Source organism: Semicossyphus pulcher, unplaced genomic scaffold (genome assembly GCF_022749685.1).
Source record: "Semicossyphus pulcher isolate SPU_LCO1_2020_fin unplaced genomic scaffold, fSemPul1.0.p SCAF_19, whole genome shotgun sequence".
NCBI lineage: Eukaryota > Metazoa > Chordata > Actinopteri > Labriformes > Labridae > Semicossyphus > Semicossyphus pulcher.
The window spans coordinates 6,417,829-6,435,020 of record NW_027211692.1 but is presented as its reverse complement, the minus strand read 5'-3'; the positions used below and the strand labels follow the sequence as shown (position 1 = coordinate 6,435,020).

Sequence of the window (17,192 nt, the reverse complement as noted above, 5' to 3'; positions counted from 1 at the left end):
ATGCAAAGGCTTTCATCAGTGGGCCATCGGCTCAATCACCATCGTGTTACCTCATTCAGCGATAGATAGTGACTTAACAGACATTTATTTAAATGAAAATCTTCGAGGTTATTACTTTAACATAATTCTGCATCAAGTTTGTGTGCATCAAAATATGTTGTGCAGTGATGTACAATGTGTCTTTAGATATGTATGTGCACATGGTTAGAGAGTGATTTCTAAGTCAGTTTGATGCTTTAGAACTGCAAACTGTGATTTACATGTTCAACTCCAACAAGGTGGGAAAACATTTTTAGGGACCACTAACAACTGTTTGTGAGCACTTTCCTGGAAAGTGTGAGAGCCGTAATGAGCACATTCAACACGGAGAACAACTACTATGTTGTTTAATCTAAACGCATTTACATAGTGATGTACATAAGCAGTTAAAATGCACCTGCTCTGCAGTTCTAAACACTACATGATCTACATGAAACCAGCACCGTTGGACTCTTGAATGTACTTACTTCTTCGACTTTATGTGACTATAATTTTAATGGCATTAAATCCGACACTCCTTTTTTTCTGAGCCTTTTAACTCTGTCCACCACATAAAAGAAAGGAAGTGCTCTCAGATTACTGCAGTTTCTGCTCCACTCCACATTATGTTCGAGCTGTGGAGATTAAAAGCTGCATTTAAATGTTACATGAGACGCTAAAGTCAGAATCAGGTTTATTGCCAAGTCGGTTTACACATAAGAGGAATTTGTTTTTGTGCAGAACCGTTAACACAGAACTAGAATAAAAATAAGTAGAAGACTTAAATAGAATAAGATCAAAAACAGGCAATAAGAATAAAAATATAAAAAGCAATACATATAATACAAAATACAAACAGGTGTGAATTAAAATCTGTACAGATGTGCAGGATATTAGTGAGTGCAAAAGTTAAAGTTAAGAATGAAAATAAAAGAGAAAAAAAAGAGATTCAAAACTGTACCATGGCTGCATCATGTAAATACTTATTTACCTTTGAAAACATGGTTGATAGATGAAGTTTTAAGTTTTAAAGGAGAAGTTCAGTATTTTTAAACCTGGGCTCTTTTTTTTTTTTTTTTTTTTTTTTATATAAATTTGGGTGTCGAAATGACTCATAGGTACAAAAACTTTTGGAATCAGTCCAGTAGATGTCCTCGGCCGTAGACGCAAAGGCTGCAACATAATCCCCTGGGGCAATTGCGCCCAGTCAAAGTACGACCACCGTGATGTTGTCGGACACCTGCAGTAACAATCTGAGCCTGCCAGTGGCAAAAACAAGCACTTTTAGTGGACGTACTTTGATCGGGCCCGTGGTGCGGCCGTATTGCAGCTACGGCAGAGGACATCTACTGGTTCCAAAGGTTTTTAAGTCCAAAAGGATAAAAAACACCGAACTTCTCCTTTAAGGGTTCTGATTTTGACACAAATATGTTTAAGCAACATATAAACAGATTGATAAATGAGCTGCCATACCACTCTTTATATTTTCTCAGCCTGTCTGATGTGTTGAAGGTCAAAAGGGAGACATGATCTCACAATGACAGATTACATCCTCAGCATAATGGCCATGCAGTCACTGTTAATCTGATGTTCCTAAGGCGTGAAAAGGGCTATTAATGGTGAATTTAAGCTTCCTCAAACGCTCCTGATTTTGTACTTTTTTACACATTTGGTCGGACATGTGTTGAATTTTAATGCATTATGAGTAATGATTGGATGTTGCCGTGTTGGCAGGCTTTGCTAATGTTCATATTTTAGGCTAATCACAAAAGTGCGAGGGAACACATAAAAGGCCTGAAGTCGCAGGCTGTCTCGCGGCTCTGCCGGTGCTCAGTGTAAACCTAAACTATTGATTGGAGCTGTTGTGGGCCCTGTTAATTAAGTGTCTCCTCTCGCCTCTGTACCCAGAAAATGATCCCAGCACACATTAGAGGAACAGCCGCTGTTGAGTCTATCAAATGCCTTTTTTGAACTTGCTTTTAATAAGTGTGTGTTGGTGTTCATCAGCGGTTTCCAATATGTTAGGCGATGTTTAGTGTCAGGCATGGGGGCTATAATAAGAGAACAAGGTTCTTCTTTCATCAGTTATTGAACTCTCCTCATATCCGAAGCACTCATTAAACACGCTGCAGACATATGCCATGACTGGGAGGCATAGGAGGAGCCATTTGTAAAAGCCCAAAGGAGCTGCACAATGTCACAGCCCGTTCATTTGTCTTGTCTGCCTCTCTCAGGTTGTTTAGACATGTCGTTTGCTCCCATTGGAAGGAAATGAACCTCAGATCTGGGTGTTTTTAATCAAGCAGCCCTGCTATCAGCCATCGCACTCTGACCATGATGTTCTTATTAGGTTGACAGAAGCTGACTGATACCCGCTATCAGAGCAAAGATGTATTTTCCTTACGGCTGCCTCTTCTGCCCCGCTTCCACTTCTGCGTCTCTATAAAAGAGCACCTTTTTTTTAGTCGGTGTTTTTATTCTTAACTTGTCTTATAGAACGTCGACTCTGCTGGAGAGAAAGCAGTTTAAATAGATGCTTGATATCCATTTGTTAACTTGAGTGCTCTTTAAGTCAGAGGCATCTGCATTAGAAGACATGCTGCAGACGCTCGTCCTTACTGACATTAAAGTTATTATATGCTAGAAGGTTCTTTGCATCTCTCTATAGAACTTCATCTAATACTTATGCTAACTAAGTCATTCATTTGGATGAATCATTTCAGTATAAGAGAGGAAAAGGTAATACATTCCTCTAAGTGCCCTTGAACATCAAAGGATGTTGCTTCCATATCATTTGACCACCTGGTATAAAACTCTTAAACATATCACTATGTACATTTTACGTGAATGTAAAAGGCGATGCTCCGGACACTAAACTGCTCTTCGTGAGATAACCAGAAACTAGCAGGGATATCTGTGTTATTTGTTGGCTGCCATTTCTCTCATAAACCTGTTCAAAGAGGTAGAAGTCACCTTGAGGCGGTGGCCGAGTGAACCGAGCTCACGGTTCAGCGTGTACGGGGCTGGCACTCGCAGAATCCGAGCCTTTCTGCAGATCAGGGCCTTCAGATGTGCGAGTTCTGAGAAGCTTGATGTTGGCTCGTTCTGTAATCCCCCCACCTCTCTCTGGATCATTTGCATCCATTTTTCATCAATCTTTGAGTGAATTCTTAAGATATGAAAAATAGGCCTCGGGCCAGGCTTTTAAAAACTCTTTTTAACTCTTCTCCGAGTTCCCATGCTGAGAGATCGGCCCGCGTTTGAGGACCAAGGAGCAATAATTCTCTCTTTGACAAGATTATTCTGCGTGTGTGTTCTTTATTAAGTTCAAATATTTGCTAATGATGTGTGGATGGGAAAAAACAAATGGTGAATGTTTCTGTGCGACTGTGCAGCTGTGATACTTAGAGAACAGGACAAACTACATTAAAGGGCCAGTTCGCCAATTTTCAACCTCCGTCCTTTATGCTATAATGTGGAGCTAATGCCATTATGGTAGGAAAAAAATTCATTTTCGCTCTGTGTCTTTGGAGGATGCTATCTGCTTCTCCAATGGGCCCTGGGAAACCTCCGCCAGACTACGTAAAACGCGTCATCTGGCCAGGGAGCTCGCTAAACTACACTTCCTCAATCTAGGACGCCACCTCCGATGTCATGTCTCAAAGTCATCAGGTTTTAAATGTAGATTTTTTAGACGATCCACCGGTATATTCTCGTAGTGTTTCGGATTCTGTACCGCTCTGAGTCATTGCCTGCAGCGAAACAGTAGTATTTCACTCCAGCGTCTCTTGCTGGGCCGTTCCTTTCAGAGGGTGGGGCGCAATGCACGCTGGGTGTTGTAGGAATGTAGAAACCACAAGCTGTTTGTACAACTTTCTCCACACCTATGGTGCCAATTTCAAATATTATTTCTTCTGTCGATTACAGAGAACACCAGCTTTGACTGACAGTGGCTTTTTCCAGGGGAGAACTGCTCCTTTAAAGAGAGGAGCAGTTGGATTGGAAGTTTATTCTACAGTATAAGAAGTTAATAAGGAAAAATCAAATAATCAAGGTTCTCTGATGTATAAAAATAGGCTCAATTCATTGATCAAGGTGTGCCTTTTGTAATTCATGTAACCCTTCCATAAGATATCAGCTTTTGCACATAGGTTTCATTATAACAAACAAAAGTTGTGTTTTTACTCCTTTAACAGAAATGTTACACATGCAGCCTTATCTTAATATCCACGTTAAAGATTATGTGACAGATGTTTTTTCCTGCACACAACATTTGACCGTAATCCATTTGCGTCTTTATATTTTAGCTTTACTGTAAGATTTCAGCTGGTGGGTGTACAGTGTGTCAGCCAAACATCCTTTAAATGTTGAAATTCTGAAATAACAGAAGTGTACACAGGGGAGCACATGTAGGGAGGCAGAGAATCGTCCTGCTGATAAATGACAGGTTTTTATTTTAAAGAAGCGAAGCAGAAACCATCACAAAAGAAAAATCTATCTCCATCTCCCTTTGAGCTTTTCTTGTTTTTACATACTCTGACCAACTTTGGGCTAGAGTTAGGTCGTGACCACCGTCTGATCAGTCAATAAACTCATGGAAACGTCATGTTAGTCCACATTCAATCATTTCAGTAGTTAGTACTCATGGCTTATTTCCCCTGCCCCATTAAGTCACACAGAGAGGGGAAAGCTGTTTTCCTCCTCTGGTCAGTTTGGTTGGAGCCTGCAGAAGGTGCAGGATGGAGCCAGTGGCAGGGAACAGAGAAGCACCCTGATGCACCTTTATCATATAAATGAGAGATCCCCCTTTGAACATGTGTGTAGATTGTAGAGAAGCGCTAATTATGATTTTTTTTTCAGTGGCAAGAGATTTTTAATCAGTCAGTGTTGTTGTTTCACATCACACAGAGATGATTCATTGCACAGAATTTCTAAGCATTGCACTGGTTCATTTACAGCTTCACTGAGGAAACAAACTGTTTTGTGGCTTTAAATACGTCACTAACAAATACTATGGAAATGCTTCCAGCTGTGGCTTGTTCCCCCTCCTCTACTTTCCCACCCCCAGGGAGTTTTATTCCCTAAGCAAAGCCTGTAAGGCTGCACCCTCCCTTGAGGCAGCCTGCAAAGTTCTGGCCCACCTACTATTGTAATTAACCAATCCCAAGTGGTCAGCACGTGGGGACTTCCAAAGAAGTTGCTGTTCTAAATGGATGGGCGTGGTTTTGCAGGATGTAGCAGTGCGAGCATGGCTTTGTGTCCGTCTCACTTAAGAATGATCTTCTCCTAAACCTAACCAACTATTCTCAGCGCCCTAACCAAACCAAGATGTGGCAGAAAGGCATGTGCTTTCCTGGCCTGGAGGCAAACTTGTCCCATGCGCTCCTGAACGAATGCAAAACAAAAATCCTGCATGATTTTGTTTTGATTAGAATAAGAAGTTGGACTGAGTGGCAAAGTGGAAGAGATTTATTTCTACATTTTGGAAAATTAGGCAAACTGGACTGACTGATACACACATCTGTTTATTTCATGCATGTATGAACGCCGAGAGAATCTACTATTTATGTTTTCCTTTAATTTGTATATTTGCTCTTATAACTGTGTGCGTGGAGATAGATGCCTGTCTGGACTGGGCATCTGTTGAGGCAAGAAGCTACTGATATCAGACTCCATCTGAGTAAGGTTTTTTTGTACATAATGTATTCCATCTAAATGTCAACATATTTTGTATGTTGTACACGTTTTCCAATATGATGTGTGATAGTCATTTAAAAATCTTTAAGGAAGCCTCGTCCTTGTTACAAAAATTATATTTTGAAATTCACTCAACAAAAAGAAATCATTGTTTAAAGTTACAGTCAGATGTGAGATCTCCTGTAGGTTTAATCTTTGGGATAAGGTGAAGATTAGTTAACCTTGTAGGTTAGTTAACCTTTGATAGGTTACAGTTTTGCCAATCTCGGATCCCATCGTCTATAGTCTGACGACGATATAGCCTCTGGGCACAACGGTGAACATGCCGGGCATGTAGCCTGTGGTTAGCGATAAATGACTTCCTTTTCCGCGTGCTGCACTGTTTACAGAAAAAGAACCTGTTTTTCTTGTGATTGACTTTAATTAACGGGTCTTAAGTTTGTCGAAATTACAACATCATGTTACAGATTAGTAAAAAGTAAAAATGAAGCTTTGTCAGGTCTGTCCTCAAGAGAAGAAAACTACTTTCAATATGCTTGTTTGTTGAACAGAGGTCCGATCATTTCTGATGCATTCGAGGAAGTCGGGAAATTGGAACACTGAACGGCTTTCGTGACACCGTGCCAGGGAATTTATCTCAAGTTGATTTTTAGATCTAGAACGGATTGTTAGCTGTTAGCATGCACATGTCTGTTTATAGAGATTAATAAGAAGCTAAATCATCATCAGATGACGCTGATGGGAGCCGGGATGTCATTACTTTTGCTCTCCTCACGTACTGTTTTTCCTGCTGATATGTGATTGGTCAATATTACTCGGACTACAAGCGTAGTGCAAACGGAAACCAGAACACATCCTTAAAATCCATGTCCCTGCCTACAGAGTCTACATTTCTATGTAGACTCTGTAAATAGAGATTACAGTTTTGCTAACTGATGCAAAAAGTGCTGAAAACTCAATATGAGCCAGCAAGAATGTGCAACAAAAATCACTGCTCTACAGTGATGTTATCATGCTAGCTCGATAACTGTACAGCTGCGAGTTTGGAGAGCTGATTTTGATTTTATTGCATTTTTCTGTCTGAATATTTATGACTCACTGTGGAGAACACCTTCAGAAAAATCCTGCATCTACTAAAATATGGTGCATGGAAGAAAACTCAGAAGGGCAGAATTGGCCTTCCAGACAGCTATCGAATTCTGAAAGGCAGCAGGTACAAGGTGATACTAATTACAGGTTGCTAAACATACAAACAGTCTCACAGGCAGCAGAATATCCCTCCCGGGATGACAAGCAAAGCAGCTCGCTGCCAGGCAGCCTACAGAAAGCCAGACAAACAGCAGATATCTGACACAAAGCGCAGTAATACAGGGACAGTCTGTGAGGCAGCGAGACGAGAGTTTACCCTGTTAGGCCGCCTGCTTCACCAGACTGTCTGTAAGGCTGCTTTACAACGTGCTACAAAGTATACACATGTATTTCTTATACATGTCCAGCACAGAGGACGCACACTGATTATCTTATTGAACCTTGTTTTATTTGACGAAGAGGCTGTGAAGACAAAACATGATTGAAATGTCAGCTCTGAGACACAAAAGGAAAAAACATGATATAACAACAGACGGGCATATCGCTCCAGAATCTTCAGAGCATATGTGTATATAATGTATCCACATGCCGAATGAATAATTCCACGATTGAATAAATAAATAAATCAAGCTTCTAGCAGGAAATGTGAATTTATTGCAGGTGTCACTGCTGTCAGTGTCTGTGTCCTGGATGCATTCATGGCTGCAGGGATTGGGGGGGGGGGGGGGGGGGGGGGGGAGTCTGAAATGCGTTAAATGAGGCACCTTATTTGTCCTTTTTGGTCCAACAAATGCACGCCATCCATCAGGCTGTCGGGCGTCGTTGTTTGAGCATCACACTTCTCCTGGAATGACCTGTCAGCTTCTTAAATTTATTTGCTCTTATCTGCAGCTTACCTGTGACGTTTGTGAAAACAGGAACTTAAATCGTTCTCTCTGCCATCGTGACAAGTTGCCTTGACCCGTTATGCAAAATGGACTTCTAGAAACAAACACGGCATGTCTGTGTATCTGCTCTGCTTGCAACAGGACATAAATACTGTAATGTGGGTCACAGCCGATGTTCTGCTGGAGGAGGAAATAAGCTCTGATAAGGAGCAACTAAGCATGAAGCTGATGTGGAAGAAAGTCTGTATTTGAATTGGCTTTAGTGACTTTGTAGCAGCAGCGTGCTTGCAGGTAAAACAACAGCACCTATGATAGATTACCTTATCTCACTCTACAAGCAGCAATATTAGAGCTTTACTCTGTTAGTGTACTCTAACAAGGTTTCACTGTCATTGCTGAGCTTTAGCATGAGGACACTGTAATATGCAATTTGCTTTTGTATTAACACCACAGGCCGAGTGATAACTTCATTGAACTGCATAGATAAGCGGTGCATTGCATCGGGTATAGAGATCTACTTTCCCACTGTAATTGGACTTGATGATGAATGGCATTGTGGGTCCTAATGTGGCAGTACGGTTTCATCTCGGGCCTCTGGCTCTCACTGGCTATTATCTCCATCCCGTGAGGATACATTGTGTCTGAGCCTTTGTTGGCTCTGCGCAGTGGAGTGGAGGACCTAATCTATTTATCACAGGGTCTGCGTGACCACCCAGCCAGGCTGCTATATCGGATCATACCAGACTCCCTTGTGCTGTTCCTCAGGGGAAGGAGGAAGCGGCGATGTAACATGCAGCTTCACACCTGTCAAACAGAGCTGAGGTTGGTCATCCCTGAGGAAAGGAGCACAGACAGAAATGCATTTAAATGTATTTTGTGTCACGGCTTACTTGGCCCAAAAAATCCAGGATTTAGTCTCCCGCCACGGAGGATGTAATCCTCGGCATTTAGTGTTGAAACATTCACGGGATGAATCAATGATACGATTTAAAGAAGAGGTTTTATGGAGAACAAGAGGCAGCTATTGAGTTTGAGATTTTACAGAAGTGTTGTTGAAGCATGAACTCCTCACTGCTCCAACAACTTTTCGACATGATGAAATTGCATCATTCAAGCAAAAAAAAGTCGAACTGCCCCTCAGTGCGGTGTCAGAACTGAAACAACAAATGAAATTCAGCATCTAACTTTTATATTTCAGGGGAGGAGGCAGCCTTTCACAGAGCTGTTGTAGAAACGGAGGGATGATGGGAATTTTCAAAAGGTAATGTGCAAGAATCCTCAAAATGTTACTTTGCGTTCTCTTGTTTGGCTGACAGAGATTTTAAATCTTTGTGCTTTTAATAAACACCATTTACCACAAGCCCAAGAAGCCGTAGATGGACAGGGGCTTTGGCTCTCTCAGCCGGACCTGTGCTGCTGCCAGCCAATGAGTGTAATACATCATGAATAATTATAGTTTATTTTTGTTCATAAAATCAGAATCATAAATACTTGATTTATCTCCGGGGGAGATTCGGGCGTTACCGTCAGTGTTACCAACTTTGCTACTTTCTCGCAAGATCCGGCGACTTTTTTTCCAAAAAACGACTCGCGACTTTTTCAGACCAGAAAAATATGTCGTATTATATTATTCATTCCCATGTATGCTGCACACAGTAATCACGACTCCTCTGCCCACAGCTCCAAGTTGCTCTCTCTCCTCTCTCCTCTTGTCCCGTGTGCAGCAGCACTGCGCAGGCAGTAAAGGCTTTGGCAGCCTCACAACCACAAAGCGTTATGAAAATAAACACGTGATGACATCATCAATATGCAAATTAGGGTGTGACTTCTAGCTACTTTTAATTACCATAACAATAACTTTATTAATCGCCAAAGGGAAATTCACTTGTCTGGCATCTCATCCACCATTTACCGAAGAATGAAAAAGTCTGATGGCTGTGGGTACGAAAGATCTTCTATATCTCTCCGCTGCAGGACGGAGAGAGCCGTCCACTACCGTTGTTTCTTTGGTCCATCAGGGTGTTGTTTAGAATGACCTTCGACCTTCTTCACATGATTGAAGTCTCCTGATATTAAAAGTGCCTCAGGATGTTTAGTCTTCATCCTGGCAACTGTTTCATGGAGAACTTCACATGAAACTTCAGCAGTTGCCTTGGGTGGGATGTACATCAGTATTGTTATGATATGACTGAATTCTCCTGGTACATAGTAAGGTCACATACCAACTGCCAACATGCAATATGTGGACAACACATCATCTCCTTCGCAGAAACATGAGCAGGATCACACCATCTCTGGTTCACAAATAAAGCCAGACCCCCTCCTCCTCTCTTGCCACTAGCTGTAGCATGTCTGTCTGACCGTATGAGAGTGAAGCCAGGTAGATCCACGCTGGAGTCTGAGATGTTTTGATCCAACCAGGTTTCAGCAAAACACAGAAAACTGCACTCACGGTATACTTTTGGAGCTAGTGCGAGCTACTTACATTAGAAAACAGTTGGAAACAGTGGTTACAGTTGCTTTGATACAGAGAGAAGCATGGAGAAATATATACACTCACCGGCCACTTCATTAGGTACACCTGAAAAATCTAACGTAATCTAATACACCAGCTCAGCCATAAGATTTGCTTTCATGTTGCCTGTAATGTACAGGCTTTGTTCTAAGCTGTCATAGAGTTGTTAATTCAATTATATTTCAGCATCAAGGTCGTAACTGGTGGTGGGGCTGTCCTGAGCTGCATTATATTCAGAGGTGTTGCTAATACTCTGGCCCCCTCATGTATGTATATAGGGAGGACAAATCATTAGAGACACATCTCAATATAATTTAGTTCAGTACAACATCACCTTTAACTCTTGCCTCAGTAATAAACATCTTTGAATGTACACACTTCTGACTCTCAACAAAACAAAAGTCAACAAAAACTAAACTTCATAATAGCAGAATCCATGGCAGTGCTGTTGTATTAAACTGCATTAGATTGTACGGGTGTAACTATTGAAGTGGCCGGTGAGTGTAGATACAATAATAAAAGAAATAAAGATAAAGATTAAATGCTGAGAAGAGGATCTATGGTGATTTAAATATGAATGCCTGAATTAAATAAGAGTTAAAGAGTTATATACAAAGAGTATATAATTCTGTTTCAGGAGAGGCTGATGTGAAGCTTTTAGACTTTTAGAGAACAAAAACTCACCATTGTACTTCAGAGATAAATAAACCAGAGACACAAATATGTCAGAAAAACAGAAAATAAATGTTAGTATGGTTCTATACAGGCTGCTGGGATTTTCCCCGAAGCAGCGGCTCACATTTAATCAGTGTCGTGAACGTGACGTTCGCCTCACACCCTCCGTGCTCCGCTGCTACTTTCAAATGTGACATCCCCGTATACAGTGTTCCATTCGGTGCTCATAACGCACACCTCATACACACAACCAAATCTTGAGTTTTAACTGACGTTTCCATGGCAACACAGCGCTGAATGGGAAGAGGTGAGGTGCGTGGAGTACTTTGCCTTGAGTGGCTGTTCAGATCCAGATGACTCTCCCATCGCTCAGTCGGGATCGGGGACTGGGGCCATTTATGGAATCCACCTCCTCCAGCCTCCTCCAGCACAGTCCAGCCAGCAGGCACACAGAGCATGTGCATGATTTGTAGTACGCCACGGGCAGCGTTAAGCTTTCATATTCAGATAGTTTTTGTTGGTTTCATTTTTTCAAGTATTTGCCCTCTTGATGTTAGCACAGAGGAGCTCGTCTTATGTTGAAGATAGAAGCCAGAGCGAGTAGAAGCGAATGATTTATCTCATCCTGAGGAGAGGGACCTGCTTTCCCCTGCATGGTGTTTGTTTACTCAAGTGTAGCATGAAATCCTATCAGTTCAAATACTCAGGGAGGGCCTGGCTACACTAAACGCTGCCCACTGCTCATGCAAGTGGTCTGATGGAAATAGGAAATCTTTGCTGTGCACTGTAAGCCACCGAGTTGTCCTGATAACTGGATACGTGAGAGACAGAATCCCCTCTACGGCGTGGTTAATGAAAACACCGTCCTGTCACTGACACTCCAACATAATGGAGCTCTGCTTATCAATATGTGAATGTCCTGTAGCGGTGAAAATTAATCTGTGGTGCCTAAAGAGCATGATGAGATGTGTGAATAATTCACAGCTTCTTGTTTATCTGACCTTGAGTGTGTGTGTGTGTGTGTTTTGCTTGCTAGCTGGGAAGTAATGCGGTTCCTACTGTCAAACCTGCGCTGGTGGATGGAGGAGTACTGCTTTGATGGCTTCAGGTTCGATGGTATTACCTCTATGCTGTACCACCACCATGGCATCGGTAAGGCTGGTTTGTGTGCATCTCATTTTACATGAGCGTAGTGTGTGTATGCATGTCATCCTCCTCTCCTTTGAAGTCCATTTTTTAAGATGATGTTTTTGAAATAAGTGTTTTCTTTTTTTTGCAGTTTTTGCATTAAAAGCGCCCAATATGAGCAAAATGAATATGCCTACTTTAAAGAGCAGCTCCAGTCATGTTTTAAGACATATAAAATGCTCTGCCTGAAATATTAAATGATGTCTGATATGTTTTTACTGCAAAATATGTTTAATTACCTTGTAAAAATCCTCCCAAAGCATCTCCTCCTTCATCCTCATTAAAAATTCCTGAATCTGCATAGGCCCCGCCCACTACGTGCTACGTTTCTCCTTTCGTAGAATAACAGCTGAAAACAAAACACGTCGCTGCCATCGTTTACTGACAACTTGTTGAAACTTAGCTAGCTTGAAATGTAGTAATTAGTAGTAGAAACGTTAACGTCAGTAGTCAGTAGTGAGTTTGCAAAAATGACAATAAGGGTTACAGCTGGCTCGCGCATCGCCGAAATGGTTGGTACACTGCAGTTTAAAAGCAGACAGGCCCAGCCATGGAGATGACTGCTGATGCTGTCCCTGATATGTCTTGTAGCACATGAAGAACACCACATGGAGATGTTTACAAGGTTAAACACTTGATTTACACTGGAGGGGCTCTTTAAGTATTACATGTTTTAGTGCAGATTTATTAGCCACAAAAGCGGTACAATACTTAAATGAGAGGCACCTTTAGAAAGTCTAATAACACTAAGAAATAACACTCACAAATGTATATTAAAAACAAACATTGTGTACACTAAGTCTTGGGCCAAAAATAGCCTTAACAGTAAAAAAAAAAAGAGAGATTGACAGGTTGCTTAGCAGTAAAGTTAGTGGAGCTTTGAGCATTACATGATTTCTTATTGTCCTGTTTGTGCAGGTTTATCTGCTGCAAATGCCAAACAATACTTTTCTGTAATACCACTGAATCTTCACTGGGCCCCTTTAAAAAGAAAAAAAACAAAACAAATCCAGTTCTGAAACATTGTAAAAGACAGAAATAAGGAAATAAGAGTTGTATATTGAAAAAACATTGTGGGCCAAAAGGAGCCTTAAACACCCCCTCCAGTGAAAATCCAGTGTTTAACTTTGTAAACATCTCCATGTGGTGTTCTTCATGCACTACAAGACATAAGCACTCATCTCCATGGCTGGGCCTGTCTGCTTTTAAACTGCAGTGTGCCAAGGACAGGCTGAACAACACGTTTTCAGATTGGCAGGTTTGAGACGTCACAAACCTAAGGAGCCAATCCCGTTAATGGACGTGGTGACGATATGCAAATCATTATGTGTATTATGGCGACCACTTCGGCGATGCGCGAGCCAGCTGTCACCATCATCGTCATTTTTGCAAACTCGCTACGGACTACTAACGTTAACGTTACCACTACTAATTACTACATTACACACAATTTGCCACAAACGATGGCAGAGACGTGTTTTGTTTTCGCGACAGAGGGTGCAGTTGGAAATTCTGGAGATTCTGGAATTTTTAATGAGGAAGAAGGAGGAGGAGATGCCTTTTGAGGATTTCTACAAAGTAATTAAACATATTTGCAGAAAAAACACATCAAACTAAATTTATTATTTCAAGCTGAGCAGTTTATATGTCTTAAACATGACTGCAGCTAGTCTTTAAAACTTTCCATGCAGAGTTCTGTATAGAATCCATGTAGTCATTTGCAGAAGCTGTCACTGTCTGTAGTACAGTATGTATGCCATATATAATAATGTATAATGAAGGTCTTTAAATAGCCAATATGTAGCTGTTACTTTAAAGTGGCTTCTGACTGTGTTAAAATTAATTGAGGACAGATGTGTTAAGTCTCTTACCTGCATGCTCCTGAATATGATAAATAAAAAATACATTCACTTGATATTAAGTCTGTTTAGAAATAAGTGAGAGATTTGAAACAGTTGCAGCTCTTCCAAAAGCAGTGGAACGAGGGCTTTCAGAAGTTTGGGTGGAAACATGATGAGTGTTGTTGACTGTGTGGGTGTTTCCTCCTCAGGCTCGGGCTTCTCAGGGGACTACAGTGAGTACTTTGGCCTCCAGGTGGATGAAGACTCTTTGGTTTACCTGATGCTTGCCAATCATATCCTTCATACGCTTTATCCTCACTGCATCACTGTTGCAGAGGTAAAACACACACTCTAACTCATACACCTTCAGCATCTATTCACTTTGAATGACACTGCCCACAGCTATTATTAATTAGAAGCAATTATTAGTTAGGCATAGCTTACTTACGTATTCATTGGTGCAATTAAAGAGTAATGCAAAAAATAAATGGGATGTCACTCTTTCCTAGCCTGTGGTAAAGGATGTTCAGCACTTAATATGTGTGTTGTGGGGTGGTATTGATGTGATCTTGGCCGACTACTGGGACAGAAACCTGTGCACACAAAGCGAAAATGCGATATGAGATGGTGTGACTTCTCTGCAGGATGTGTCAGGGATGCCGGCTCTCTGCAGGGGAGTGGAGGAGGGAGGACTCGGCTTTGATTACAGACTAGCTATGGCCATTCCTGACAAATGGATTCAGGTAAGATAATTGACTTGTTTGAAATCTACCTCTTTTTTTGTATACAGTGACTTTTCCCGGCACTGTAGGCCTGAGCCCATTCAGAAACTTCACTTACACAGTGGAGAGAAAGCTAAAAGCGTTTGCCTTCAAAACAAAGATGAAAGACAAAGGCAGTGACAGGGCATGTTAGGAGGCATTAAACACTCTTGTGCTACATTACAGCTGAGAACTGTTGCTAAGCTGTTGAGCCTTTTAAGAAGCTTTCAAGTGTGAAACTTGTGTAGAAATATAGTGATGCAAGGAACTTGCACTGTGTTTTCCTAGAGGAACCTTCACACTGTTGTGCCCTGATATGACGTGTATGTACAAGGAGAATTTATACACCTGGAAAGTGGATGCAGGATGCACAAGTATTATTAATGAACTCTAAAGAAGCCTTAAATCCTCAGACAGGAGAAACCACAGAAGCCTGCAAATGTACTTGTATATAAGTAAGCAGTATTCTGCTTCCACTAAAGAGATATATTTTTAGTATTCCAAAGAGCTGTTCATAGTGAGACACCAATGTAAACAGGTCACATGGTGTTTTTCGCTCTCTTCCTGTGTGAAGAGACTCTGCGCTCGAGTTGTATTTTTCACACTGAACTGCAAGGTTTTTCTTTTTTTTTTTGGATCAAACCAAAGAAGGTCTTTGTGCTTTTAGCAAAGCTGTGCTAATTTATTTTTTCTTTCCCCTCATAATCCTACCTGCTGTGCAAAATGGGAAGGTCATTATTTATCCCTTGAAACACAGCGTTCTGAATAAATGATGGAGGAGACGTACTTGTTATTGAAAATAAAAGTAAAAGAAAGACGAGCTTTAATAATGTTAACATGAAGGTCATCTCGTCACTGATCCAAGCTGAAATGTCTTTTCTGCTCTTATTTCTCTCAAGTGGAGCTTTTGAATGAGCTTGCAGTCACCTTTACATTTACTTTGATGCATTATTCAGTCTGAAATGTCTGTCCTTCGTTTAGCTGTGTACGCTGGCAAAGCACAGGTTTTGTTTCAGTATGAACTCAGTGCTCTGTTGATTTGTCCAAACCAGTCAGACAATGTGAGAGGTCCAAGATCAGAAACAGACTTTTACACCAAAAAAACCTTTGTCCCAGCAGGTTTATGACTGCGCACGGAGGGAAATGTTAGCAACAAGCAATTTAAAAAGAAAGGGTCCGAAACAATCACTTACACACTATGAACAGTAAGCTTTTTTAGATATAAATAAATAAATATAGAAACCTCATAGCAAACTAAACCGAGGACAAGACAAGGAGAGGAAACAAGGACAAAGGAGATATGACAGAGGTAGAGCATTGTATAAAGTATGCATTCTGCACAGCATATGTGAACTGGGTTGTGCATCATATGATATGAACTAAATAATACCACCTAAATAAAGAATGTCTTAGTACATCACATTATATACTAATCTTTTAATGTTGTACAGTGATTGGAAAGGTTGACACCGTAAGAAAAGGGCGGACAGCGTAAGAAAAGGGCGGACAGTAAGCTTTCAGAACACATGGAAAATGAAGTTTTTAAATGAAATGATGGAATTTATTATTTTCCATGTAATAGAAAGAGTGGAGGGCTGAACGGTGGTGCAGTGGTTAGCGCTGCGGCTTTACAGCTAGAAGGTTCCGGGTTCGAATCCCAGTTTGGACGTATGGGGCCTTTCTGTGTGCAGTTTGCATGTTTTCCCTGTGCATGCGTGGGTTCCTCCAGGTACTTCCTCCTACTACCTCCCGCAGTCCAAAGACATGCTTGTTAGGTTCATTTGTGACTCTAACTTGCCTGTGGGTGTGAGCGTGAGTGTGAGGTCTCTATGTCTCTATGTGTCAGCCCTGTGACTGACAGTTGATTATTCCATCCATCCATCCATCCATTATCTATACCGCTTATCCTATTCAGGGTCGCGGGGGGCTGGAGCCTATCCCAGCTGCCATTGGGCGAAGGGCGGGGTACACCCTGGACTGGTCGCCAGTCAATCACAGGGCCGACACACAGAGACAGACAACCTTTCGCACTCACACCCACACCTATGGGCAATTTAGAGTCACCAATTAACCTTACAAGCATGTCTTTGGACTGTAGGAGGAAGCCGGAGACCCCGGAGGGAACCCACACATGCACGAGGAGAACATGCAAACCGGGGGTTTGAACCGGTGACCTTCTAGCTGTGAGGCAACAGCGCTAACCACTGCACCACCGTGCAGCCCCGGTAGATTATTGTGAAATTATATTCTGGGAAAAAGTGTTTTGCGTACCGTGTTCAGGGAATTCTGCTCCTTAAGTTCGAGTGGGAAAGGAAGCTTTGTTGATTTGAAAACAGATATTGGGAAATATGGAAAACAATGAGTTCAGCCAAGGACTGAGGTCATTGCTGAGCATTGGACCTCCTCTGAGCAGCACGGATATGCCAAAGCATGTGTGTGTATTGTGAGAGTCTGACATTGTGTACAGGGTCACTAGGCCACGAAACATGCTGTTCTGACACTAAGAGAGTATAAAGCAAGC

General features: G+C 41.5%; 1 protein-coding gene across 1 annotated transcript in view; it reads left to right on the top strand.

Moving 5' to 3' along the window:
- The window catches only part of gbe1b (glucan (1,4-alpha-), branching enzyme 1b), an 89,346-nt gene that overhangs the window by 26,036 nt on the left and 46,118 nt on the right, over nucleotides 1–17,192 (top strand). Inside the window, exons 8-10 of the mRNA XM_069669048.1 lie at nucleotides 11,918–12,033; nucleotides 14,120–14,247; nucleotides 14,555–14,653. Of these exons, the coding sequence (XP_069525149.1) occupies nucleotides 11,918–12,033; nucleotides 14,120–14,247; nucleotides 14,555–14,653 (343 nt within the window). The remainder of the gene's footprint in view (nucleotides 1–11,917; nucleotides 12,034–14,119; nucleotides 14,248–14,554; nucleotides 14,654–17,192) is intronic.